General features: G+C 48.9%; 1 protein-coding gene across 2 annotated transcripts in view; it reads left to right on the forward strand.

The window, feature by feature from the left end:
- Window positions 1-26,432, forward strand: part of grin3a (glutamate receptor, ionotropic, N-methyl-D-aspartate 3A) — a 175,857-nt gene that overhangs the window by 137,707 nt on the left and 11,718 nt on the right. Inside the window, exons 4-6 of one of the 2 annotated variants that reach the window (XM_072517277.1) lie at window positions 1,885-2,030; window positions 8,905-9,020; window positions 12,755-12,906. In XM_072517277.1, the coding sequence (XP_072373378.1) occupies window positions 1,885-2,030; window positions 8,905-9,020; window positions 12,755-12,906 (414 nt within the window). The remainder of the gene's footprint in view (window positions 1-1,884; window positions 2,031-8,904; window positions 9,021-12,754; window positions 12,907-26,432) is intronic. The other variant, XM_072517278.1, reaches the window with a different exon arrangement.

The raw sequence follows: 26,432 nt of genomic DNA on the forward strand, positions 1-26,432 counted from the left end.
AGGTAATAAATTGGATCCACGGACTTTCTTCTTTGAAGTTGTAGTGTTGGGCTAGCCATTTTTGTCGGCCCTTCCTAAGTGGCAATTTGTGCAATGCATGACACTGCTACGACGTTCCAGGCCTCAGGCGGGGGTGATGACTGCTGACGTACATTTACAGCCACAGTCAAGCACCAAGGATCATTTTCACGACCCTGTCCTTGAAATTTTGCATGGGTTCAGCAAACTTCACCGTGCGCAACCATGAGTTCTCCTCCACTTCAAACCCGCTGTTTCCCAAGGGTTAGGATGTCACATGACGTTAATGCTTGAATAACAACAACAACTTGCATTTATATAGTTTCTTAAATGGAGTGGAAAAACATCCCAGGGCAGTTCACCGGAACAAACAAAATTTGACGGCGAGCCGCATTGGGAGTTATAAAGACAGATGACCAAAATACACGGCCACGTAGCTTGTTTTTCAGGAGGATCTTAGAGGGGAGAGGTTTAAGGGAGAAAATTCCAGAGATTGGAGCCTTAGCATGAAAAGGCATGGTGGTCAGTGAGGGGACGCTCTTGGGGCCAGAGCTGGAGGAACGCAGAAATCCCAGATGTCTGTAAGCTGGAGGAAGTTGCAAAGGTGGGAAGAAGCGGGTCCACGGAGGGATTTATACGAAATGACGACATTGTCAAGCCCATCACCTCCGCCAATACCTGTTACAGGACCTACAGCAATCCTATCTCAGATATATGTGGACAAAGAACAAAGAAAAGTACAGCACAGGAACAGGCTCTTCGGCCCTCCAAGCCTGTGCCAACCATGCTGCTCGTCTAAACTAAAATCTTCTACACTTCCTGGGTCCGTATCCCTCTATTCCCATCCTATTCATGTATTTGCCAAGATGCCCCTTAAACGTCACTATCGTCCCTGTTTCCACCACCTCCTCCGGCAGCGAGTTCCAGACACCCACTACCCTCTGTGTAAAAAAACTTGCCTCTCGTACATCTCCTCTGAACCTTGCCCCCTCGCACGTTAAACCTATGCCCCCTAGTAATTGACCCCTCTACACTTGGAAAAAGCTTCTGACTATCCACTTTGTCTATGCCCCTCATAATTTTGTAGACCTCTATCAGGTCACCCAATGGGATTCTCCTTGAAATGGTTTATAAACTAACATTTCTTTAATGGGAGGTGTTTCTATAGTTTCAGAGCAATTCCAGATGTCAAGTTGCTATCAGCCCCTGCAGTCAGCAGAGCACATGATTCAGCATAAATGCCGCCTCTTGTCTGCAATTCTCAAGAACCCCTGCCATCTGGGCACAGCTGACGGTATAAAGTACCAAACATGTGCTCAAATGAAAAGTGCCATTGGGATTGGTTTTAATTCAGGTTTTCATTGCATTTTGTAACAGATTGCAAGACCTCTCCCACCTTTCAAATTGAATACAGAACAGTTGTGATCTAAGCACTGCTGCCTCACGGCACTGCAGATCCGGGTTCGATCCCGGCCCCGGGTCACTGTCCGCGTGGAGCTTCCACATTCTCCCCGTGTCTGCATGGGTCTCACCCCCACAACCCAAAGATGTGCAGCATAAATGAATTGGCCACGCTAAATTGGAAAAGAAAAGAACAGCTATGATCTCTCCTACCAGAGCCTCCTCCCCATGGTTTTCTTTAATCCCCTGTGCCAGCGCTGCGCTAAAGCCTGCTTGGTGTCGAGATCTCTGCAGCCAACTGAAAACTGTTACCTTGCATCAGTTCTGAAATCTTCATTTGATACTTGCAGCAATTCCGCGCACTGCTTGGTGAACACCTTGGGGGGGGGGGGGGGGGGGGATTATTGTGTTTTTTTTCAACGGTGTCACACGCATTGTGCTCACGGATTAAATTTTATCTTCAAGCTTCACCACCCATCACAAGGTTTCCGCTTTGGGACTGTTCGAGAGAGCAGCGCAGAGGCCTATGTAAAGAAGAGCTTTCCAGAGATGAATGAGTATATGAGAAGGTATGACGTGCCAACTACACCAGATGGTGTGAAATACTTGAAGTAAGTACTCTGTCCTATTCCACATTATCAAACTCCTTTGTCTCCTTGATGCCAGGCAATCATATGCGCGCTGCTGCTTTCCTCTCTGAATGTTAAGTATGTGTCGTGAAGCTTCTTGTATCACAAGGACAGCTCAGTGAATACAATATATTGGAAATACTTAGCCGGTCAAGCATCGACTGGCAAGGGGGGAAACGGAGTCAACAGTTCAGGCCGATGATAATGTTTGTCATGTTATGATGCTCGCTTGTTTAATACCTGCCGGTTTGCGCTCCACTTCAACTATTTTTTTTAAAGCCCGTTGCAAGCATGCATAGGGGATCTAGTGGCTCAGCGGCTACGATCCCTGTCTCTGAATCAGGAGCTCTGGGTTTGAGTGCCATGCCAGGACTTGAGAACAAATCTAGGTGCATTCATAACGTGGCCCAGTAGATTGAGTGTGAACCTGTAAATACACACGTCGATCGTAGGTCAGTAAGCGCAGGGGAGATTCCTGGTCAGCCATGCGATGGAAGGAGCCTCGACTGTCGCTATCCATAACTCTACGATACAACACGCATGTCTCTGTAGTTTCAGACATACAACACCCACAGCCTTTCTGGAGAGAGTAAGAGCAGGCTCTTGTCTTTGTTTGTAATGTGTAGTGGTTCCCCTGTAGATTCATTCATTCAGGTTCTCTGCAGCTTCAGGAATACAGCACTCACAGCCATTCTGGAGAGAGAGAGAAAGCAGGTCCTTGGGCGGGATTCTCCCGTACCCGGCGGGGCGGGGGGTCCCGGCGGGACGGAGTGGCGTGAACCACTCCGGCGTCGGGCCGCCCCAATTCCGCACCTTCAGGGGCTAGGCCCGCCTCGGAGTGGTTGGCGCCCCTCCAGCCGGCGGGATAGGGGCCTGGCGCCACGCCAACCGGCGCCAAAGGGCCTGCGCAGGTCGGCGCATGCGCGGGAGCACCAGTGTGCTGGCGTCATCCCTGCGCATGCGCAGAGGGATTCACTTCCACACCGAGAATGGCGGATGACCATGGCCTCCGGTGCAGAAGGATAGAGTGCCCCCACGGCACAGGCCCGCCCGCAGATCGGTGGGCCCCGACCGCGGGCCGGAGAATCCGGACAGCTCCGGGGCCCATTGAGCCGTGCCGGACCCCGCCATTTTCCGAGGCGGACGGCGCGACTCACGGCGGGACGGTTTTTGGGGGGGCGGGACAATTGGGAGGACGGCGGGGGCGGGATTCACGCCGCCCCCCCCCCCCCCGCCGATTCTCCCACCCGGGGGGGGGGGGTCGAAGAATCCCGCCCCTTGTCTTTCTGTGTCGGGGACTCGATGGCTTCCTCAGGTCTCTGAGAAACATCCCACTGGGATAGGATCCAAATAACCGCCTGTTACGGGGCAGAGTACGGCCTTTCAGTCAATTCGTCAGCCAATCAATCAAACCGATTCCCACCTCATCTCTCTCTCTGGAGCCGAGCGGTCTGAAGCTCCTATTGAAGCTAGCAGAGTGTCCCCTTTCTGTACAGTCTGACTTCCTCATTCTCTCTGCTGCCTGACATGAAGATACATGTCCATTAATCAGTCATAGATCAGAAATGATAACGACAAAATAAAAGAAAGAGGAAATAAGGGAATTAATAGGATGGACCCTTACAGGGGGTAGACAAGAAAATGGAGCTGAGACACAGCCAGATCAATCGCGATCTTGTTAAATCGGCAAGCAGGCTCAAATGGCCTACTCCTGCCCTAAATTCTATGCTCGATGTACAAAGTCACGTTGCCACAGCAACTGACGTCCTCAGTGAAATGTTAACACAGCCCCATCCCAAGTATGTGTGCTTCATTTTCAAATATGCAATGAGTGAGTGGCCTTTTTTTTGTCTCAAACACTCTGATCAGAATTAATTTTATTGGTGGATTTATGCTTCACAGCTGCCAGTAAAGTTGAGAGACTATTTCCACTGCAGGGTCACAGTCTCGGGATCAAGGGCCAATCATTTAGGACTGAGATGAGGAGAAATTACTTCATGCAAAGAGTTGTGAATCTTTGGAATTCTCCGGGTGTCGATGCTCCACCGTTGACTATATTTAAGGTTGGGGAATAGACAGGTTGTGGGTCTCTCAGGGAATCCAGGGATGTGGCGAACAGACGGGAAAGGGGAGTTGCAGCAGCCGGCAATCAGTCATGATTGTGTTGAACAGCCCAACGGGCTCGACAGGCCGTCTGGTCTAATCCGGCTCCTCTTTATTGTGCTTTCTGTTCTTGGGCCCGACAGGTTGTGCCAGACAGGAATTAAACATGTTGAATGCACTCCATTCCCTGGGTCCACCTCTACTCCGCACTGCTTTCACCTGTGCATGGGAGCTAGGCGACACGGGCAAGCAGAGGGATTGCCAGAAATGTGCTGTGGGTGAAATTTAAAGGACGGAAGCTATTTAAATGCTGGTGGCTGCATAAAGAGAGCAAAACAAAATCACATTTTCAGCCCCGTTGCCTTCGTTAACTTGGGACGGCAAACAATATATAAATTAAACCAATATTCAGGTATGATGCGGAATCATGGAGAAAAGTGGCTGATGAAGGATGAGAACAGTTTCATTATGCAGCTGGCTGTTACAATCTGGGATGCGCAGCCTGAAAGGGCACAGTCTCGGGCTGTGTTGTTAATTTGTTAAATTGTTAAAGCGAAGACATGTGCAGGACCGCAAGGAAAGACGAGGGGGGTGTTACAAATTGGATAACTGTTTCAAAAGAGCTGACACCGAGACAATGGACCGTGCTGTTATCGTTCTGCGACTCTAAGAGCCCCGCCTTTTTCACGACCGCTGAAGTGGGCGCCACCCATTCTTAAGCATTCTGGCTCCCAGCCCAGGTGCAGAGCACCTCTCCATCCAGGCTTGGGTTAAAAGAAACAGTAAGGGGGGCAGCACGGTGCTGCAGTGGTTAGCCCTGCTGCCTCAGGCGCTGAGGACCCGGGTTCGATCCCGGTCCCAGGTCACTGTCCGTGTGGAGTTTGCACATTCTCCCTGTGTTTGCGTGCGTTCCCCCCCCCCCACCCCCACACACACATTCCACAGTCCAAAGATGTGCAGGGTAGGTGGATTGGTCACACTAAATTGCCCCTTAATTGGAAAAATAAATAATTGGGTACTCAAAATTTATTTTGAAAAGCAGCAAGAGGAGACGTGCCCTTTGAACGACGGGTCATTTTCTGACTGGTCGGTAACTTGGCAACTGGTCTGCAAACATTACAACCTGCGCCACAACCCACACACTGCTTCCATTGTCAATCAGAGCCTAACTGCACAGAATCCCTCAGACATACACAGGCAGGCATGGATCCTGATTTTATGTCTGTGTGGGTAGGTCACATTGGATGGGTAGGTAGGTTACAGGGAGCGAACGGGTGGGTCATAGCGGGTGGGTATGGTCACCCTGAAAATACACATATACAGGAAATTCACACTGCACATCTCTGAGCAAAGTACGGCAGTGCAAAAATCCATGACACTGACCCTTTTTGGTAGCTAAGTGGCCGCTGATAAAACACATTTTGGAAACATCAGAAACTCTCCGAAAGCAGCCAAACACACTTGCTGTTGTTTCGCTTTGACTTACTTTCACATTTAACTCCATGTCTGCCAAACTTAGTCATGGACAATCTCTCGAAAGGTTCCACTTACGGCGTAACTAATGGAAAAGGGGTGGCACGACGGCGCAGTGTTTAGCACTGCTGCCTCACGGCACCGAGGACCCGGTTCGATCCCGGCCCCGGGCCACTGTCCGTATGGAGTTTGCACATTCTCCCCGTGTTTGTGTGGGCCTCGCCCCCACATCCCAAAGATGTGCAGGGTAGGTGGATTGGCTATGCAAAATTGCCCCTGAATTTGGGGGAAAAAAGTAACTAATGGAAAATTCTTTTGATTGTCTCTTCTCATTGACACATTGTGGTGATAAATCTGAGTGAAGTGCTCAGCTGTTTTTGCGAGGAGCGTGCTTGCTTGTTTGTAATTGACGGTAAAATTGTGATGGTGGTAACTCCCCAAAATGAAAATGGTCAATCTTGGGGGGTTTCAACCCTCTATGCCACCTCTGCCTTCCCCAATGCCCCATCGCCCCCATGCCCCAACCTCCATGAAGTTTTGAGATTTTTGCGTGATAAATTGTAGAACTCTGGTGCAGAGGTCAGTTAACTGATTAGGGTTTAGCCCTGAGACTCAGCACCAGACAATGAGGCAGCAGTGGGCTGCAGATTGAGGTGAAGGGGAGCAGCAACCATTGCGATGGTCAGCCAGAAACAGGGAGGGGCCCTGTCAGTGTGCGTGGAAATAGAGCTTAACCGAACTGACCTTGTTGGGACGTTCAACACCATCTCCGTATCGATCAGCGCTCCCATTGCTGCTGCCTCGGCGCCCTCGCAATCCGCCATGGTGCAAGTTGGGCTGCAACAATCTATAGAAACTCCAACACTTCGGCCGTCAGGGGGAAATGAGTGGACTGTATGAGTGGGCGGGCCCTGTCCGCATAGTTTGGGACCCACTGAGCGTAATATGAGAAGGACCCCAGGCAGCGTTTGAGGCCATTGGGGCAGTGGGGGAGGGGAGCTCCATGAGGGGGCGCATGCGGTCGGGATCGGGCCCCAGAACTCCGTTCTGGACCACGTAGCCGAGGATGGCTTAAGCGGTTTGTGAGGAGAACACACTTTCCTCCCACAAGTCCCAAAAGACGTGCTTGTTAGGTGAATTGGACATTCTGAATTCACCCTCGGTGTACCCGAACAGGCACCTAGGGGATGGCGACTAGGGGATTTTCACAGTAACTTCATTGCAGTGTTAAAGTAAGCCGACTTGTGACACTAATAAAGATTATTTTTTTTTAAATTATAGTGCAGCAGTCCGATAGCTTTTTCTGGAAGCCTCCCTTCAGTCTTTCCCGTTTGGAAGCAGTTTCTGTTCCAAGATGTCTCTCTCTCGTGATGCTCAAGATAACTGTTCCTTTAGGCAACTTCCAGCCTTTTCTTATAGGAAGCTAGCTGCTCCCAAACTGAGAAATTATGCTTCCAAGCTAGGAATTAGCCTTTCAAGCAGCCTTTCTCCCACTTGTTTTTTTTAAAGCTTTTAATTACGGTCCCTATCAGTAGTTGTCATTGTTTTGAAAAACATCCAACAGGTGAAGTGATCTCATTTACACTTGTGAAACACCCATTGAATCATGCCTTTCGTGATCCTTTTTGAGATCAGCAGTTTGATAAGGTTTTGGAACCAACATAAAGGTACCGAGTTATCTGTCCATACGCTGCTTTGCTGAACAAAGGCTTTTAAAAACATTTTTTTCTCTTTCGCAGACCTGCGCTGTTCAAAGCTGTGTAACCATAACTGTATGTTTGTGACGTACGTGATTAGCACCAGTGCCCTACTTAAATGAGATCAGACCTCAACCTGATGGACAGAAGGGATCATCTCACCCTCTATCTGTCTGATCTACACTCTGCGTTTGATCTACATTTGTGATCTGTGTGGAATTTGCATCTACTCCCCGTGTCTGTGTGGGTTGCACCCCCACAGCCCAAAGGTGTGCAGGTTAGGTGGATTAGCCACGCTGAATTGCCCCTTAATTGGAAAAAGCTAATTGGGTACTGTACTCGAAATGTATTTTTAAAAATGATCTACATTTGTGCCCTGGTGTGGGATTTGAACCCACAACTTTCTGACTCAGAGGCACGATTAAGTGTTAGTATTGAGCCAGAGCTGAGCTGTTTTTGTAAGTTGAAACATTCCATTGGATATTAGTTCCAGAAAACTCCCCGCTTCTGATGGCAGATCTCCGCAGAAGATTAGAATAAACATGCAAAATATTTTCCTAACATTGCAGATTAATGTTCGTTGAATTGCAATGACGTTGCATATTTTTCAGCTGAAACATGGCTTTAGAAATAATAAAAGTTGGTTTTTCATAAATTATTTTTCAATAAAAGTAAATTATATATTGATTCAAAAGGTGACACTTCATTTTGCATTTAAAAACCTGTTTATTAATAAATCAGATGAGTGATTGTGTCTGGTGCTATTCGTTGAGGGAACTATGAAGATGATAAAACGGGGTTGGTAGACCTGGAACATTGCCTCCCTGAGACTCTCTGATTGCACATTACTGACAATTAATAATTTTATTCAATAACTTCAATTCCAAGATGCACATCACCGATAAATTTAAGATGTAGATTTTGTGCACATTCAATCGAGGCGTTCAAGAGGAAATTAGATTAGGGTGGCATAGAGATTAGCTTTGCTACCTCACAGCACCAGAGACCATATTGAATTCCAGACTTGGATGACTGTCTGTGTGGAGTTTGTACGTTCTCCCTGTGTTTCCTCCCACAGTCCAAAGATGTGCAGGTTAGGTGGATTGTCCATGCTAAATTGCCCCTTAGTGTCCAGGGATGTGCAGGTTACTTTACGGAGTTACGGGGATAGGGAGGGGTGGGGTGGAGCAGGTCAGTGTACCTGGGTAGAGTGCTCTTACGGAGGGTCAGTACATACTCGATGGGCCGAATGGCCGTCTTCTGCGCTGTAGGGATTCTATAATTGTCTGATAAAGAAGAATGCGCAGGTTGTCGGGAAGATGGCGGGTAGAACTGCAGTGGTTGAATTGCTTCTTCAACAAACCAGCACCAACCGGACAGGCCGAATGGCCTCCATCAGTGCTGTAACCATTCTATGATTCCATGTGGAAGAACTCTTTCAAAGGCGATGGGAACAAAATAGATCACTAACGGGTTACTCCTGTTGAATTCAACTGTCCTCAGGAAAGCACTCAACAGAATAGTCGATGCAAATGCGGAATAAACTATGTGCTGCTGATTAAAGCTGTAACTTCTCAACCTAGGACTGATCCACAAAGTCTTGATGCCTTTATAATGGACAAAGCGCTGTTAGATTACGAGGTCTCAATCGATGCTGATTGCAAGCTACTAACTGTGGGAAAACCTTTTGCGATTGAAGGTATGCATTTCTTTATGTGCAATCAGATAAGCATACAGCAGATCTTCACCGGGATTGCTCACATTTGCAAGAAGAAGGGGGATTAATGCACAATAATTTGAAATGAATTTCTAAATCCACTCCCCCAAACCACCGTAGAGGGAAGGAAGTATATTCATATTTCATTGTGGGACGTGGGTGTCACTGGCAAGGCCGTCCCTGAGTTCCCCAAGTTCCTTTGAGAAGGTGGTGGGGAGCTGCCTGCTTGAACCCACTTCAATCCACATGGCGCAGGCCCCTTCATTGTGCTGTTAGGCAAGGAATTCCAGACTTTTGAACCAGGGACAGTGGTATAGTTCCATGCCAGGATGGTGTAGACCCAGGAGGTGGCGGTGGTGGTACTCCCATGCGCCTGCTGCCCTTGTTCTTCTCGATGTCATGGTCATGGGTTTGGAAGGTGTTACCAGAGAAGTCTTAGTTAGTTGCTGGAGTGCCTCATATAGAGGGTAAACACTGCTGCCATTGTACGCCGGTGATGGAGGGAGTGAATATTTAAGGTAGAGGATGAGATGCCATTGTGCAGGCTACCTTGTCTGAGATGGTGTTGAACATCTTGTGGGTTACTGGAGCTGCACTCAGATTTGCACGTATCCATCCAGGAACTTGGATGTGGGTTTGGATTTTCTCTGGTCAACATTTATCTAACCCCTGGTTGTATCTGTTATCACCCTTACATGTTATTGCCCCACAAAAAAATTATTCATTCTTTTGAATGTGAACAGTATCACTATTTCAATCTCATCCAAGCAGTTTTGATGCTACTAAATGATTCATGAATGAATACGCTATCTTAAAGCTAACCAAACCATCCCAGTTCGCATCTGTGTCGCAACTTGAAATGCTTCAAATTTGCCCTGCTTTCCATTTTAAGTGGATGCATGTATTTGATGAATTTTATATCAAAGTATTGCAGAAAATCGAAATTCATGTGATTTATCTCTGGAAGTGGTTACTCTGCTGAGATGTCAGATAATTCAATTATTAATCTGAATACCTACTAATCTGAATACCGTGTGATTTAGGTATGAAACTTAACAAATTCAGGGCAGGTACCACCCGTTCCTTATTCATTATGAAGTTGCTGAATTCCCCCTCAGGATACTAATCAAGAAGGGGAAAAAAGCAAAGAAAAATGTGGAACACAAATAATCTGAAGGTTAATTAAAATGAAGATGAGGTGTGCAATGTTTGATTTAGCAAGTTCCTTTGAAATTCATTCAGCCACTATTTCAATGCTGCATTTAAACAATAGCAAGATAATTTTTATTCAAGCTTCATTTTGCATGTTTGTATGTTTCTATTACGTGGTAAATATCACCCTTGTATGTTCATCCAAGTTCCAGATCATGGCTTGTTAACATGCTAAAACACATTAATATGCTTGCACAGGTAAATAACATAGAACTACATAAATGAACAAGAGGTAACAGCGACATCAGGTACTTTGCCAAGAACTGTTTGAAAAAGTGTGTTTCAAGTTTTATATGAGCTTTTGTAATGCTTTCCCTCACCTCTTGTCCACACAGCACGAACCCAGGCTTTGCTGTTTTCCAAGGGCAGCACTTAACACCATTCTTCTCAACCGAACCTGGAGTGTGTCATCCTGAGTGCATTCCAGCTGAGCTTTATCCTGTCCTCACTCAACTGTTGTGGCCACAGCAGATGTTATTTTCTGAGCAAGCCAACTCCTAGAGGGAAACACCCCTTACTGTCCATCACCTTTTTTTTTAAAATGCTGATAAAGAGGATAAAGCTATTGATCCCAGAATTGATAGAGTTGCAGTAACACTTTTGGCGTTTTAAAAATGAAAAGATCTATCAACAAGAAGAAAGGAAAACTTAAACACACAACATTAACGTTACATAGTTAAAACAGACTTACAAAACAACCCCCCCAAAAAAAAAACACTTGGTCAGAACAGACAAGTAAACATCTTATTGACAACACTCCCTTATAGATTTTTCACTCTTAAAAACCCAGTAATATTTCCCACGGCATAACTGCTGTCCCTTTAGTAAAGGTACGCCGCACAAACTCTCAAACGTTTCCATTCTTCTTCTGTGCAAATTTAAGAAAAATCTGAAACAAGACTGCTTTCTCAAAGAAAGACTTTCCTGGTTTCTGGATAGTTGCTTCAAATTTCACACCTTCTCTCAAGATATCTGCCGCTACAGCCAACAGACGTCAGCTCAACATATTTCCTTTAATATCACTTTACCTTTCAGCTTTGATTCCATTGTCCTCGGCACCTCTTTGAACTCAACTTTTCCCAAATATAACACTGTTCATGTTTCCTATTGCTTGCCTTTTTGGGTCCAATAAAATTGAATAACTGCCCCTTGTTTACTTATGAAACCTTTCTAAGTCGTAGAAATTCCTTACTTCATTGAACAGCTGAGAAGCCAAGTCCCCATATATCTCCTAATGCAAATGTTTAACCCCAACCTATTTACTTATAAATCCACTTCACCACGGGTTCTTCTTACAAATACATACATTAACACATTTACCCCTTTTATCTCTCAACTCTCCCAGGCAACATATCTCTATCAACCTTTCCCCAGCTTAATCAAATCATTTATACCCGCACGCAAACACATACACACAGCCTTCTTTACAGAATTACATAATATTCCTCAAATATATTAACAAAAATAACATCCACACACAACATCCGATATTGTTCTGTTGGAGAAATAGGAATGTTGGTCAGTTTACCCTTCTGAAAACAACAATAACACCAATGTTTGTGTATGTACCGCCTTTAATATAGAAAGCTATCCCAAGGCAGCTGGTATATTATGAAGCATTACAACAAGAGATGTGCAAAAGGCCAGAATCAGAGGAATGTAGAAGCCCCGGAGGGCTGTTTGAGTGATAGGGTAACAAAGGTACCATTTATAGATAGAGTTGTTTCAGGGACATGTGCCAAGTATGCGCTGGCATTAGCAATGTCTTTGCAAATTGGTGTATTGAAAAGAGAATTTTAAACCTTGCAACTTGGTAAAAGCAGAGGTTGCCAAATCAGTGCCCTAACTCCTTTAACACGAGGCGCAGGGTTTATACAAATTCATTACTTAAGTTTCTGGCTTATTCCAGTGGCACTCGGAGCTACACCCTGCACTTCGCCCCTCCATTTCCTCAATTCACATTGACACATTCAACAGATTGGATTGTTTAGCAACAATTATTGGCTGTACCATTGACTAGTAATCAAATGGTAATTATTTCTCCATGACCTTGCATTAATTAATTTCACACTGCTTATTATTGGTCACTGATCCATCACGATACCTTTGGTTAATTGCAAAAAGAGAGAAGCGAGCCCTGGATAGGGTAGCACTGCTCTTGCATGTGGCACAGCGTGGCGTATGAAAAGCAAGCACCCAAGAGCGATTTCAAGACATTTGCCTCACTTTTAATTTCAGATATTAATTAGAAACCGCTCAAGCTTCGCTCGCGTTATTTATTAAAGTGTCAGACTGCCTTGATGTAATTTGCTTCCTTGCAATCACTCGGGGATGCCTCCAGACTCTTGGATCTGTTGGGATAACCAGAGGTAGCTTTCGCCATCTTCTTTTCCCGTCATAACTGATTAATTTCCTCCGTAACTTCAGGCCGGTTCCTTGCGGTGTTAGCAAAAACACGGCGACTCTGATCGCCCTGCTTATGTTTGACCGTTCCTCTTTCCTAGGCTACGGAATTGGCCTCCTGCAGAACTCCCCGTTGACGTCAAACATTTCCGAATTAATCAGCCAGTACAAGTCCGACGGCTTCATGGACATGCTGCATGACAAATGGTATAAAGTCGTACCGTGTGGTAAAAGGAGCTTTGCTGTGACTGAGGTAAGAAATCATGGGGAAGAGATATATTTGGTATTTACTAGGCCTGGCTAATATGTTTCACCAGGGAGTGCTACCGTCGGTACGTTCCTTCTTGTAGTCTGTTATGTTCGATTGAATTGGATTGGACTGCAGTTTTCACTTGAACGCGCAGTACTTTTCAGAAAATATTAACAACCACTCAACAAGGGTTTCACAAGGGAGAGCTGCCAGTGTAATACATTCCTCATTCCCGATGCTGCATATTATCAGCAGCAACCTTCTACCGTAATCACATTCCCCAACACTTAAAGATACATCTGCCCATCTTATCCATAGTGATCTTTCAGTTTTCTGCGGTGTAACCAAATCATTTAAATTTTAAAATTCCATTAAAATTTTTCAGCTTATGTGATTTTTCCTTTGCGGGTTTCTGTTCTGTGGCAAACAAGTGGGGACGGCCATGAACGCCTTTTCTCGGATAATAAAGTAAGAACGTACAGGGCGGGGGTGTGGCACAGTGGTTAGCACTGCTGCCTCACGCCGCGGAGGCCACCGGGTTCGATCCCGGCCCCAGGTCACCGTCCGTGTGGAGTTTGCGCATTCTCCCACTGTGTGCATGGGTTTCACCTCCACAACCCAAAGATGTGCAGGGTAGGTGGATTGGCCACGCTAAATTGCCCCTTAATTGGAAAAATAAAAGAATTGGGTACCCTAAAAAAAATTTTTTAAGTATGTATAGAGCTGCAGGACAGAGGAGAGGGTGTGACACGAGGTGAATTGATCCTTCGGAGAGCTAGCACTGAGACAACGGGCTGAATGGCCAACTGTGCGCTGTAACTATTACTGTGGTTCTGAACAGCCTTGGATGCAGGGCAGAGGCAGTATTTCTAATGAACGAGAAAAAGAAAGACCTGCATTTATATAACGCCCTTTGGGACCTCAGTGCGTCCCAAAGCGCTCTACACACAATTAAGTAGCTTTGGGGCGTTGGCCACTGTTGTAAGGTAGGAAATTCAGCAACCAATGTGCCCTCGGCAAGCTCGTCCAAAAAGCAATGTGATAATGACTGGATAATCTGCTTTAGTAACATTGGCTGAGGATTAAGCATTAGCCAAGACTCGGGAAAATGCCAAAAAGAAATTGGCATTTTCCAGAACAAGGCAGAAAATAAGACTCAGCCAGACCGAAGGATTACAAAATATGTTGAAAAGGTTATGGCAGCTGAATCAACAATTAAGACTTACACCAAGCCACTTTAGATTTGCACTCTCAGCTCTGCTCAGAGGAGTCCGTTGATAACTCCACTCGTCTTCTTTAATATAGTGCCACAAACCAGCTCAGAGAGCAGACAGGGGCCGCGTTTAACGATTCACCCGAAAGACGGCACCTCCAAACATTGCGGCATTTTGTTAGCACCGGACTGAAGTGTCAAGCTAGATTATCCCACTCGAATCCTTGGAGTGGGACTGCAACCCACAACCATCTGGCTGCAGCACAGAGTGAAGCAGTCACAAGCACGTGAACTGCAATTCACTTTGCTATCGATAGTCTTTATCCAACCCGGGTGTGATGAATGGTTACTGTATCCTTAACACCATGTAGATGATGCCCCTTTAAGACCGGGTTTGGAACCCTGGGGGACTCCGCCTCTGGCTCCGCCCACCAGGGAGCCGTATATCAGGTGACGCCCTGTAGGCGGCACTCCGTAAGCACACGTCTCTGCAGCTGGCTAGTTCTCTGCTTATTAAAGCCTTCATTTACCATTCCACACTCTCGTGTCGTTATTGAGGGTACTACACCGGGGATGAAGCAAACCACTGATCTGCAGCTCAGTGTGATCCAGTGGATTCCCGGTTGCCAGTCACGTGCCTCCAGTGGAAAACCACACACTAATGATGCTGGGGTTGATTAAAGCATTCTCTGTACATTCCAGTCGACTGCCAGCAGCCCCGACTGGTAGGTGAAGCAGGTCTGAGGGCGACTAGGCAAAGTTAATTGTCGTGGTGCGTAAGTTGAGAGGAAGGGCTAAAAATGACAACTTGGGCTAAATTGTGCATAAGCGCACCCTCGAGAGATTTCTTGGAGGGCGCTAAAGAAAATGGCTACCCAACTCCTTGATGCTCAAGGTTGTCCGAACCAGATCATTTAATCTTAAACTGGGTTTGGGGTGGGGGGGGGGGGTTCCACAAAGGAATTTTAACTGAAAGAAAATCAGGACTGGAAAAGTTTCTCATCGTGATATTCCCAAGAATAATTAGGGATGGGCGATAAATGCTGACCATGCCAGCGACGCCCACGTCACAAGAACAAATAAAACAAAATAAAACCTTTTGCCTGATACGCTGGCAACCCGAGGATGCTAATATCACAATTAGTAATTTTAGTTGTTGGCTGCAAAATGTAAGAAAACTGGAGGCGTATTTAAATAGATTTGACGGCAGGCCCAAAGACGTTCGGTGCATTTTTGCAGTGGTGAATTTAAAAACCTTTGAAAAGCTAAGTGAGTTCTTATGACGTTATCTGTATTTCCTGGGAAGGTTGGTTCAGGAAATGTTGACGGGTGATTGGTGTCACTCGGACTTGTTTGATGTGCCTCTGCATTGTCTTGGTCAAGTGTCCTCATACTCCTGGTTCCCTAACCATGTGCCCTCGTTTCCTGGTGTCTTCCCCCGTGTGCCCTCGCGTCGCAGTCACTGGTTCTCATGCCCCTGGAGCCAAGGCCCGCGGACCACTCAAGTCAGTCGGAGCTGAGCGACGGAAAATCCGAGGCTCGAGTGCAAGAGATTCCCAGTTTTTTTTTTTCCCAACATGACTGCATCTGCACAAAATTACATTTTGCTCTCGGCTACGCCGCCCTCTTGCGCGGAGTTTGAGAGGGTTTGTTCACAGCTGACCAAAACAGAGGTGAAAGGATTGCAAACGCCTCAGGTTTCACGTCAAAATCGGCGTGGACGCTAAAGTCAACGGGCGGGACTTTCCTCGCGCTACCGCGGCATGTTTGGCGGGGGTGGAAGCGTCCTGCCATTGGATGGCGGTGGGATCTTCGCCGCTGCCAATGAGGTTTCCCCGTTTTATGCAACCCCCATCGCCTGGAATCCCGCAGCGGGGCTTTGTCAGGACTGATTTCTCCTCACAAAAATAAATTGGCATTTTCCAGAACAAGGCAGAAAATAAGACTCAGCCAGACCGAAGGATTACAAAATATGTTGAGGAGGTTACGGCAGCTGAATCAACAATTAAGACTTACACCAAGCCACTTTAGATTTGCACACTCAGCTCTGCTCAGAGGAGACCGTTGATACATAACTTAGAACCCGGGGTGGGGAGAGTTTACTTTTTGCCCATCCAGAGGACGGTGCTGAGCCCATCAAAGTTGTTTTTCCGGGGGTTTTGCCCGAATGCTTGTAGGCTGACTTCCAACAAGGACACTAGGAATGTTTGAGAGTCCTCCCATTCAATCCGGAGGTCGCAGCAGAGGCGTTGCTGATGGAATTTCTCTGGCACTCATGTATCATTGATACACAGTCCAGATCTCATTGTAGCACAGGCGTGTGGTGACGACAACCTCTCTGAACACTAGTGTTGACTGGTGGAGGTCCACATTGTTAAGCTCTCGCTGCCGTATTCTGTGGAAGGGTGAGCTGATGTCCTTGCCAGTGGTGGCTGCCAAGATTTATTGGAAGTGCCCAACAGATTCCAGAGTCTCTCCTTCAGCATATCCAGGAGATGGAATGTCTGGCTCACCCAGTGTGGTTTGGTCATGGAGACAAACTCTGGGGGGGACAAAGAATGTAGGGCTGCACGGTCGCACAGTGGTTAGCACTGTGGCTTCACAGTTCCAGGGTCCCAGGTTCGATTCCCGCCTGACTCACTGTCTGTGCGGAGTCTGCACATTCTCCCCGTGTCTGTGTGGGTTTCCTCCGGGTGCTCCGGTTTCCTCCCACAGTCCAAAGACTGCTGTTGGGTAATTTGGACATTCTGAATTCTCCCTCTGTGTACCCGAACAGGCGCAGGAATGTGGTGACTAGGGGATTTTCACTAACTTCATTGCAGTGTTAATGTAAGCCTACTTGTGACAATAAAGATTATTAATAAGGGATACATCAGCCAGTGGGGAAGGGGGGGGGGGGGGCTTTGGTACAGAGGCAGGGTTGGGTGGTGGTGTGTACACCAAGTTACCTCAGATACTGTAAACTGCGATTTTTAAGAATAATAGTAATTATCAATGATCGACACAAACCGGGAAAAAGTCCGAAATTACTGCTTCAACCATTTTGAGAAATTTGTAATGTTTCTCAAAACTAAAAAACATGTGCCGTGGCTGGAGAAATTCCATTGAGCGAGAAACTGCTGGAACTGGATGCAGCCTCTGCATAATTTTGGGCGAGATTCTCTGTTGTTCTCCCGCCAGAGGAGAATTGCTACTGAGCAAATCACAAAGCAGTTTAGTATCCCTCGGCAATCAAGTCCATCCATGGCGAGGACTACCGGGAATTCCCGAGGGAATCCCGCTATCGGGGCAATATTTTGAGTGGCTCAATAGCAACGCCCCGCGTCTGGCCGCCGCCCAGTGTGGGGGGGCCCACACCGCAAATCAGCCCCCCGCCAACCCCCCCCCCCCCAATCCCTGGGTTTTCTGGGTGTCCCTCACCCCCCCCCCCTCATCCCCCTATTGGGGTGACCCGTCCGCCCCCTCCCCAGGATTATCAATATGGGAAACCCCCCAAAGGGACTTCCTAATCAGGGAGGCTGCCCCACCCCGACCCCCTAACTGAACCCCCCACGGAGATGCACTAAGACGGGAGACTGCCCCCCCCCCCCCCCTCCCTGGGACCTCCTGACTTAAGGAACCCCCCAAGAACCCCTTAACTTAAAGGACACCCCCCCCCCCCCCCAAACACACACACAATCATCTGCAGAAGAGAGACCCCTGTCTGGAAGCTAGACAGCAGTCCAGACAGGGGCAATGGAAAAAACTACTGTTGTAACATTTGTCCAGAATGTGCAGGTTAGCTGGATTGGCCATGTCAAATTGGCAGCAGACCCGATGGGCCGAATAGCCTCCTTCTGTCTTCACACCCCCTCCCCCGCTCACACCTGGTCATCCGTCGTTTGTTCTCTAGAGTTGCTACTTTTAGTTGCAGTTTATTTTACTCGAACACATTCTCCCTCATTTCAGTTCCGACAAAGGGTCGTTAACTCTGTGCCTTTCCCGATAGATGCTGGCTGACCTGTTGAGTTTGCCCAGCTTCCTCTGTTCTTGTACACAGATCAGGGGCAGGATTCTCCGACCCCCCGCCGGGTCGGAGAATCGCCGGGGGCTGGCGTGAATCCCTCCCCCACCGTGTCCCGAAGTCTCCGCCACCAGAGATTCGGCGGGGGCGGGAATCGCGCCGCGCCTGTCGGCGGGCCCACCCCCGCCGATTCTCCGGCCCTCGATGGGCCGAAGTCCCGCTGCTGGAATTCCTGTCCCGCCAGCGTGGATTAAACCACCTTTTGAACGGCGAGACAAGGCGGCGCGGGTGGGCTCCGGGGTCCTGGGGGGGGCGCGGGGCGATCTGGCCCCGGGGGGTGCACCCACGGTGGCCTGGCCCGCGATCGGGGCCCACCGATCCGCGGGCGGGCCTGTGCCGTGGGGGCACTCTTTCCCTTCCGCCTCCGCCATGGTCTTCACTATGGCAGAGCCGGAAGAGACCCCCTCCCCTGCGCATGCGCGGGGATGACGTCAGCAGCTGCTGACGCTCCCGGGCATGCGCCGACCCGCGTCGCCTGGCGAAGCCCTTTCGGCCCCGGCTGGCATGGCGCCAAAGGGCTTTCCCCGCCAGCCGGTGGAGCGGAAACCGCTCCGGCGCGGGCCTAGCCCCTCAAGGTGAGGGCTTGGCCCCTAAAGGTGCGTAGACTTCCGCACCTTTGGGGTGGCCCGACGCCGGAGTGGGTCCCGCCACTCCGTTACGCCGGAACCCCCCGCCCCGCCGGGTAGGGGAGAATCCCACCCCAGGTTTGAGATGTGGCATAATTCTCCCCCTTTTAGCATCTCTTGGTGGCCGTAAGAAGATATATTTTTGAGAAAAATATTATAACCCTTTTGAGAGCTGTGACTCTAAATAACAGACCCGACACAGGCTTGCTTGTAAGTTTAAATCAAAGAGGAACAATTTTTATTTCCGCAACAACTAAAATATAAATGCAACACTCACTCGCAAAACACACACACACAGGAAAAGATGATTTCTAGAGATGTGTATTGTACTTAGATTACTAACAACATTACATGAAATAGGTCACTTGTTTAAATTGCGCAATATGGTGGTTGAACATGATGCAGCATTCTCCTCATTCCTAGAAGGAGGTTGGAAGATTTTGTTTCTTTCGGGAAAATTGAAACCGAACGTCTGTGGCAAACGAGCGTACTCTTTTGGTCGAAACGAATTAGCCCCTTTTCACTGCCCGTGATGATATTTCTGACACGCAATCAATATACACAAGTCGAAGGTACTTAGTAACTGAGGCTTTAATACTCTTAAGAACTGATCCCCAGCAGCTTCGGTACAGAACGTGAAGGCTGCTGGGACGGCGCCGTATCTTATACTCCGCCTTCAGGGCGGAGCTACTTCGCACAGCCAATGGTGGACTCCAAGGTCTCAACCAATGGCGTCGGGCTCTCGGGTACCGCAATACCTGGTACTACCACATTCACCCCCTGTTAAGAAGGAGTCCGGCGGGGGTGTTGGCCAGTGAAAAAATAATTTTGCCCTTCACATGGTAGGACTAGGTATTGAAGCACCGCACAGCTGAGGATTGAATAACAGTGTTTGTTTAAAGTTAGTGTCCGAGTCAGGATGAAGCAATAAGGCGCTCGGCGGCCTGGTTGCCCTCTTTGAGCGTCGGAGCTTTGGTGGTGATCCTGGTGTGGGTCCCGGTGGATGCGACTTCGGGAGCATAGTTTCAGTCTCGTCAGCAGTTTCGTCACCCCTGGGCGGCGCTGTTGGGGCAAGCGGGGGGTGAAACCCTGTAGGGGGCGCCAATGAGTGGCCGGGCCAAGGCAGGAGTGGCGGGATTACTGAGCACTCCCGATGTAATGGGTCGGGAGCGCGTGGGGTTCCGGCGGGCGGCAGGTCCCGAAGGGAGACCGTGTCTTTCCTGCCGTCGGGGAACGCCACGTATGCGTACTGCGGGTTCGCGTGCAGCAGATGGACCCTTTCGACCAACGGGTCCGACTTGTGCACCCGCACATGCCTCCGAAGCAGGGTGGGCCCGGGTGTTGCTAGCCAGGTTGGGAGCGAGGTCCCGGAGGAGGACTTCCTAGGGAAGGCAAGAAGACGTTCGTGAGGTGTCTGATTCGTTCTGGTACAGAGCAGTGAACGGATGGCATGAAGGGCCACCGGGAGGACTTCTTGCCAGTGGGAAACTGGGAGATTCCTAGACCGTATGGCCAGTAGGATGGTCTTCCAGACCGTTCCGTTCTCCCTCTCTACCTGCCCGTTTCCCCGGGGGTTGTAACTGGTCGTCCTGCTCGAGGCGATGCCTTTGCTGAGCAGGAATTGACGCAGCTCATCGCTCGTAAAGGAGGAACCCCTATCACTGTGTATGTACGCAGGGAAACCGAACAGTGTAAAGCTACCCTGGAGGGCCTTGATGATCGTGGATGCCGTCATGTCGGGGCAGGGGATGGCGAATGGAAACCGAGAGTACTCGTCAATCACGTTCAGGAAATACCAGTTGCGGTCGGTGGAGGGGAAGGGGCCTTTAAAATCCACGCTGAGGCGTTCAAAGGAACGGGAAGCCTTTATTAGGTGCCGGTAGAAGTGCGGTTTGCACTCCGCGCAGATTTGGCAGTCCCTGGTGACTGTCCTGACCTCCGATGAAGTAGGACAGGTGCGGGTCTTAACGAAGTGAAAGAAACGAGTGACCCCCGGGTGGCAGAGGTCCTCGTGGAGGGCTCGGAGGCGATCTACTTGTGCAGTGGCACAAGTGCCACGGGAAAGGGCATCAGGAGGCTCGTTTAGTTTCCCGGGACGATACAAGATCTCGTCGTTGTAGGTGGAGAGTTCTATCCTCCACCGCAAGATCTTGTAGTTTTTAATCTTGCCCCGCTGTGCGTTATCGAACATGAAGGCATCCGACCGTTGGTCAGTGAGGAGAGTGAACCTCCTGCCGGCCAGGTAATGCCTCCAATGCCACACAGCCTCTACTATGGCCTGGGCCTCCTTTTCGACCAAGGAGTGGCGAATTTCGAAGGCATGGAGGGTACGGGTGAAGAAAGCCATGGGCCTGCCCGCTTGGTTGAGGGTGAACGCCAGAGCTACGTCGGACGCATCGCTCTCGACCTGGAAGTGGAGAGACTCGTCGATGGCGCGCATCGTGGCCCTTGCAATGTCTGCTTTGATGCGGCTGAAAGCATGGCGGGCCTCGGTCGACAGGGGGCAGGTGGTTGACTGGATTAGGGGCCGGGCTTTGTCAGCGTAGTTCGGGACTCACTGGGCGTACTGGCTGAAGAACCCGAGGCAGCGCTTCAGGGCCTTGGGGCAGTGAGGGAGGGGGAACTCCATAAGGGGGCGCATGCGTTCGGGGTCGGGGCCTATAACTCCGTTCCGCACTACGTAGCCGAGGATGGCTCGGCGGTCGGTGCGGAACACGCATTTATCCTTTAGGGAGGGGGAAGGGGGGGGTGAGCGCTGGCTGGTCGGGGCCGGGGTTTTTTTTGGCGCGGCGGTCCGAGGCCTCCGGGGAGCATGCCGACGGCGCGGGACCGGCAAACCCCAATGAAGTGGCCCTTTTTGCCGCACCGTTTGCAGGTGGCGGTGCGGGCCGGGCAGCGTGCGCGCGGATGACCTGGCTGCCTGCAGAAAAAACAGCGGGCTCCGACGGCGTTAGCGGGTCGTCCCGTAGCGCAGGCCAGCGGGGTCGGGGAGAAGGTCTGGGGGGCTGTCGCAGCGGGGTGCCATGTGGGCCAGGGGGCGGACGCGCGGTCGGGCCCTTAGGCCTGCGCGTTTAGGTAGGCGATGTCCATGGACCCTGCCAGGTCCCGTGCCTCTCGGAGGCCAAGCGTGTCCCTCTCCAGGAGCCTTCTGCGGATATCGGAAGAGTCCATCCCTGCCACAAAAGCGTCTCGTATTAAAAGTTCCCTGTGCTCGCACCCCGTAACAGATGGGCAGGCGCAGTTTTGGCCCAGCACCAGTAGCGCCCGGTAGAAGTCTTCAAGTGATTCTCCGGGTCTTTGCCATCGCGTAGCGAGCAGGTAGCGAGCGTGGACCTGGTTAACAGGACGGATAAAATGTTCTTCCAGTTGTAGGATGGCGGCGTCGTTGTTTGCCGCTTCCTCGATAAGGGGATAGATCCCAGGGCTGACCCTTGACCGCAGGAGAGTATTAAATTGATACGCAATCAATATACACAAGTCGAAGGTACTTAGTAACTGAGGCTTTAATACTCTTATAAGAACTGATCCCCAGCAGCTTCGGTACAGAAAGTGAAGGCTGCTGGGACGGCGCCGTCTCTTATACTCCGCCTTCAGGGGGAGCTACTTCGCACAGCCAATGATGGACTCCAAGGTCTCAACCAATAACGTCGGGCTCTCGGGCACCGCAATACCTGGTACTACCACAATTTCCCAATAAGCTTCATTAACGTGACGTGACTGTCACAGCTTAAAGAGTTTTTCATCCCGTTGGTATTTAATACTATTGACACCAGAGTGCAGTTAAAATTTGATGAGTTAAATAGCCACCGTCGGGTAGATTGTGAATAGTATGGGGACTAATGCACAGCATTGCCCGATCCCAGGCCAGATTTTGAAGGCATCTTTTTCAGGGCTCCCATTCAAGACGGTTTTAGTCATATCAACTTGAAGCAATTGGAGGATGGCGAAGAGGTTTCTTGGAAGTCTGAATCTTTGGAGCACAGTCCACAGAGCTTGCGATTCACTGATTCAGTTGTTTTGGTCAGGGCAATGAAGATTTCCCCGTGTTGTTCTCAATATTGTGGTGTGACAAAGAATAGACCGCATCAAAGGTTTCCCCTGGAAGTCCAAAGACACCAATTGCCTCTGCGGGGACTTCCTCAGCCACAGGAAGTAGGTGATTGAGGAGAATGTGTGCCCAGAAATGGTCGTCTCTGCCCGGTCCTTGGTAACGTGGCATATTGGCGTTAACGTGCTCAAGGATCTGTGGGTCAGCAATATGCCTGTTTCCGTCACATGGCGGAAACCGGCGACCCCGCCACCCTCAAATCAAGGAGCAACCAACAACGACTGTCATAATATACAGACAAGTATATGATGGTGCACAGACAAACAGTGATTGACACAAAGGATGACCAATGAACATACAGAACACAGCAGCCAATCACCAGCCATTATAAAACCAGAGGGCATTGGTTTTCCCGCTCTCTTGGGATGCAGCCTCTGAGACAGTCAGAGCCTGTGAGCAACAACTAGAACATCCACCATGTGGTAGTAAGATAGTCTGGTCAGGTTAGCCTCTGGTCTCCAGTCAACTCAGCACAGTGTCAACCCACAGTTCAAGCATGTTTAATAGTTAAGAGTTTAATAAAATAGAGTTGCATTTCGTCAAGTGTTGGAAGCCTGTCTCTCTCTCTGCTACAGTAAACGCAGTCCTCGCAGACCCAGCTTACCCAACACATCAACGACAACTTGACTTAGGCTGACACTTCAGTGGGCAGTGGGGGAGTGCCACTTTACTGCAGGTATCATGTTTCAAATGAGACATTAAATTGAGACCTTCCTTCACGTCTGTTAAAGTGGATGGAAATGACCCCCAGAGAAGTATTTCTGGGAGAGTTGGAGAGCCCTTCTCGTATGCTGAGAAGTATTTAACCCTTTATCATCACCAAAAGGAAAGAGATTAATTCTCACTGTCTCGTTCTTTTAATGAATGCATGTTGCAATCTTAGAGAGATAGAAAGGAAGAGTTTAATCTGGTGTTTTTGCTGACATCAGGATGTTGCAGTGGGTTACAGTCAGTGAATCACTTCTGCGACAGCCAATTTGTGCTCATTACCTCCAGTACAGTCAGTGTTTATTTCCCAGCTTTTATTGCTCTTGCGAAGGTCAGAGCAAGTCACCTTCTTGAACACAAGGAGGTTGAGGGGAGATTTGATAAAGGTGTACAAGATTACGACAGGCTTAGTTAAGGGGGGCAAATGGTAGGTGGATTGGCCACGCTAAATTGCCCCTTAATTGGAAAAAAGAAGAATTGGGTAGTCTAAATTTATTTAAGAAACCGGTACGGTAGGCAAAGCAAAGCTTGTTACCCTTAGCTGACAATTCAAGGCCCAGAGGACACAGATTTAAGGTTAGGGGCTGGAGATTGAGGGACAAATATGAGGAAGAAGGTTTTTTTTTTAATGTGGTGAGTGGTGATGACCTGGAACCACAGGAATGGAGTAAGCGGTGATGATCAATGCTTTCAAAAGAAAATTTGATCGGTCCTTGAGGGAAATAAGCTGCAGGGGACTCCGCAGAGAGTCCGCATCAACCCAACAGGCTAAATGGCTTCTTGTGTCAGAATGGCGCTGCGATACTTGGTCAACGTGGAGTAGGTACTCCCACAGTGCTGTTGGAGAGGAGGTTCCACGATTCCTGACAGAGTCAGGAAAGGACCGGCAATATATTTCCAATTCGGGACAGTAAAGGGGCCTTTGCAGATGGTGGCGTTCCCATGAATCTGCTGCCTTTTTCCTTATAGGTGACAGAGGTCCCGGGTCAGGGGACACCTGGTTAAGATTGGGAGTCGCCCTTCTGGGACAGAGATAGGGAGAATTGTTTTCTCCCAGAGGGTTGTGTGACTTTGAATCTCTGACTCAGAAAGCGGTGGAGACGGGGGTCACTGAATATTTTTACGGCGGAGGTAGATAGATTCCAGTTAGGCAAAGGAATCAAAGGTTATCGGGGGGTAGCATGGAATGTGGAACTCAACACAAACTGATCGGCTATGACCATATTGAATGGCGTAGCACGCTCGAGTGGCCGACCCTTGCTCCTATCTTCTGTGTTCGGATGTTGGGGAAGTGATATCAAAGGATGCTTGGCGAGAGGCAACAGTGCTTTTTTTAAGATGGAGCACAGCTATGGTGTGCCAATGATGGACAGAGGTCAAAAATCTACCTCCGTGTTTCGGCTCAGTGATAGGTTTCACTGTTGCTGCATTGTAACCCACCCTGCCAAGGTGACAACTGTATCTGTGCTCGTTGCTTTGTACCAATGCCTGAACCTCCATAGCCCATTGCCTGACAATTTAATTTGAATGAATACTCGCTGGCATTCCCTAACTCCCTTGTATCAATGAACTCAGCACGTGATGGAATGTGATGTGCTTTCTAGTTTTCTGAGCTGCTGATACCTTGCGATTACCTTTCCTGCAACCAGCAAGTTATTTCTGAGGCTATGCCCACTTGTGTACCAGTTTTTCCATTGGCAATGTGTGCCCGGCTGGCAATTTTCTGTGTGTTTATCTTCAGCCTGGCGTCAGAATCATCGCAATGAGCTGAAATGTGTTTGGCTGGAGCGACGGATAGAAGAGTGTAAAAGATTGAGGAAATTCAGGAGTAGCGCAATTTCGTGCATTAACGCACGGGCTCACTCGCTGTTTCGCACCGGGTATTTCTTTTACCACAATTGCACCTGTCTCTGGTCGCTAGTGCATAGGAAGTTCCGCCCCCATCGCCCAAAATGCAAATTTGAAGTCTACATTAAGGCAAAAGATTTTGTCGAACTAACCATTTTTAACGCCCTTTGGCTCCGAGGCTGCAGCTTACTATTCTCCCTGTGCAAAGTAAAGTCTTCCACTGAATTAAATTCCGATTCAGCGAGTGGGCAGAGCTTCTGCTGCCATCTCCTGCCTTCACTGAATAGTACAACTCAGAAATAAAAACGAAAACGCAGCCAAGGTGCACACAACAGCTGTAAACAAAGTTGGAGGGGAGTGGGTGTGTTGACTCCAAACGGATTCTGCTCTGAACTCTTTACAGGGGAAATCTCTGTTCGTTATTAAGCCCTATGTGCGCTCAAAGAAATTTCGGAAGTTGCACGGGTTCCTGACAGCAGATGCAGCAGGGGGCAGTTTGGTCCCTCGAGCCTGTTCCGCCACCTCCATGAGATTTGGCTGAACGTGGGGTCTTTACTCCATATTCCTTCCAAAGCCCATCAGTCTCAAATTTAAAGTGAACAATCGATTGCACTGGAGATTTTCAAACTTCTGCCACATCTTGTGTGTGGCTGTGCACTTTCTACCTTCAATCCTGAAAGGCCTGCCTCTCATTTTTAGGTTATTTACACCCCCCCCCCCCCCCCCCCCCCCCCCCCCCACTCCTGAGTCCTAGACTCCCCAACCAACACATTTAGTTTCTCTATCTTGTGCCTGGGGTATCTATCGCAAATCAACATTGATGGTGGCTTTTTGGGTGAGCTTACCCATCAGGGCCTGTGTTACTTAGGCACCAGGAATGATAAATCTGGTACGACACGGTATCAGATGTACCTGTTTTGTCTGCCTTGAGACAAACTATTTCCATTCAAAGGGATGAAGAGT

Source organism: Scyliorhinus torazame, chromosome 9 (assembly GCF_047496885.1).
Source record: "Scyliorhinus torazame isolate Kashiwa2021f chromosome 9, sScyTor2.1, whole genome shotgun sequence".
In the NCBI taxonomy this organism is placed as follows: domain Eukaryota; kingdom Metazoa; phylum Chordata; class Chondrichthyes; order Carcharhiniformes; family Scyliorhinidae; genus Scyliorhinus; species Scyliorhinus torazame.